A 726-nucleotide genomic window follows, 5' to 3' on the forward strand; every position below is an offset into this window, starting at 1 on the left:
GGGGCCCTCTGGTCTCTACCTGCATGGCCTTGCTTACCTAGGACACTGTTCCGCTCTCTCAGGACTCTGACCACATCAGCAGCAGTGAGCAGTAACCTGGGCTCACACATCTGCAACAGCGAGAGTGTGTAATTTCTCTTAGTCCGGGGGGTGCAGCTCACAAACCAGGACAGCATTTCGTTCATCTTCTGTTCCACTGTTTTCTCCAACATTTGATTCAAAGAGAACTTCACAAGTTTCCCTTCCTTCTTGCTGATGTGGATTCGGGACCTGCTGTAGATGAAAGCTTTTCCCTGTGTGAGCTGAAGCATGTCTTGGAAATAGTGTAACAAATATAAACTGTCTAACTGCTTCAAAATACTAACTAGGAACCTCCTCTGAGACACCTCACTGATACGTAGGAACCACTCTTTGGTAGAGAAGATTTTCCAGGCCAAGATACATGTTTCACATTTCTGGCACACCTTCTCACAACTAAAATACGGGGCATTCTTGAATCTTGAGTTTTCCATTGCCCGTTTTCCTATTCCCCACTTACACAGCAAGCGGTGGGGTCAGCCATCCAAGCAGTTGGAGACCCCGAAAGCCGGCAGTAGGGGGGTGTATCCTTCAAGCTGATTGGCTCTTATCTAAGAGAGGTTGCTCTGATTGGCTCTTATCTAGGGGGAGGTTGTGACGTGAGGGGTTTTGACAGTTAGGGTGGATTCTAATGGTTACTGGTAGATT

General features: G+C 47.5%; 1 protein-coding gene across 1 annotated transcript in view; it reads right to left on the minus strand.

Annotated features, from left to right (window-relative positions):
• LOC102818493 (F-box/WD repeat-containing protein 10-like) overlaps positions 1-512 on the minus strand; it is an 81,466-nt gene extending 80,954 nt beyond the window's left edge. The window contains exon 1 of the mRNA XM_006877275.1: positions 38-512. Within this exon, the coding sequence (XP_006877337.1) occupies positions 38-512 (475 nt within the window). The remainder of the gene's footprint in view (positions 1-37) is intronic.
• Positions 513-726: the final 214 nt, after the last annotated feature.

Source organism: Chrysochloris asiatica, unplaced genomic scaffold (genome assembly GCF_000296735.1).
Source record: "Chrysochloris asiatica unplaced genomic scaffold, ChrAsi1.0 scaffold00452, whole genome shotgun sequence".
NCBI lineage: Eukaryota > Metazoa > Chordata > Mammalia > Afrosoricida > Chrysochloridae > Chrysochloris > Chrysochloris asiatica.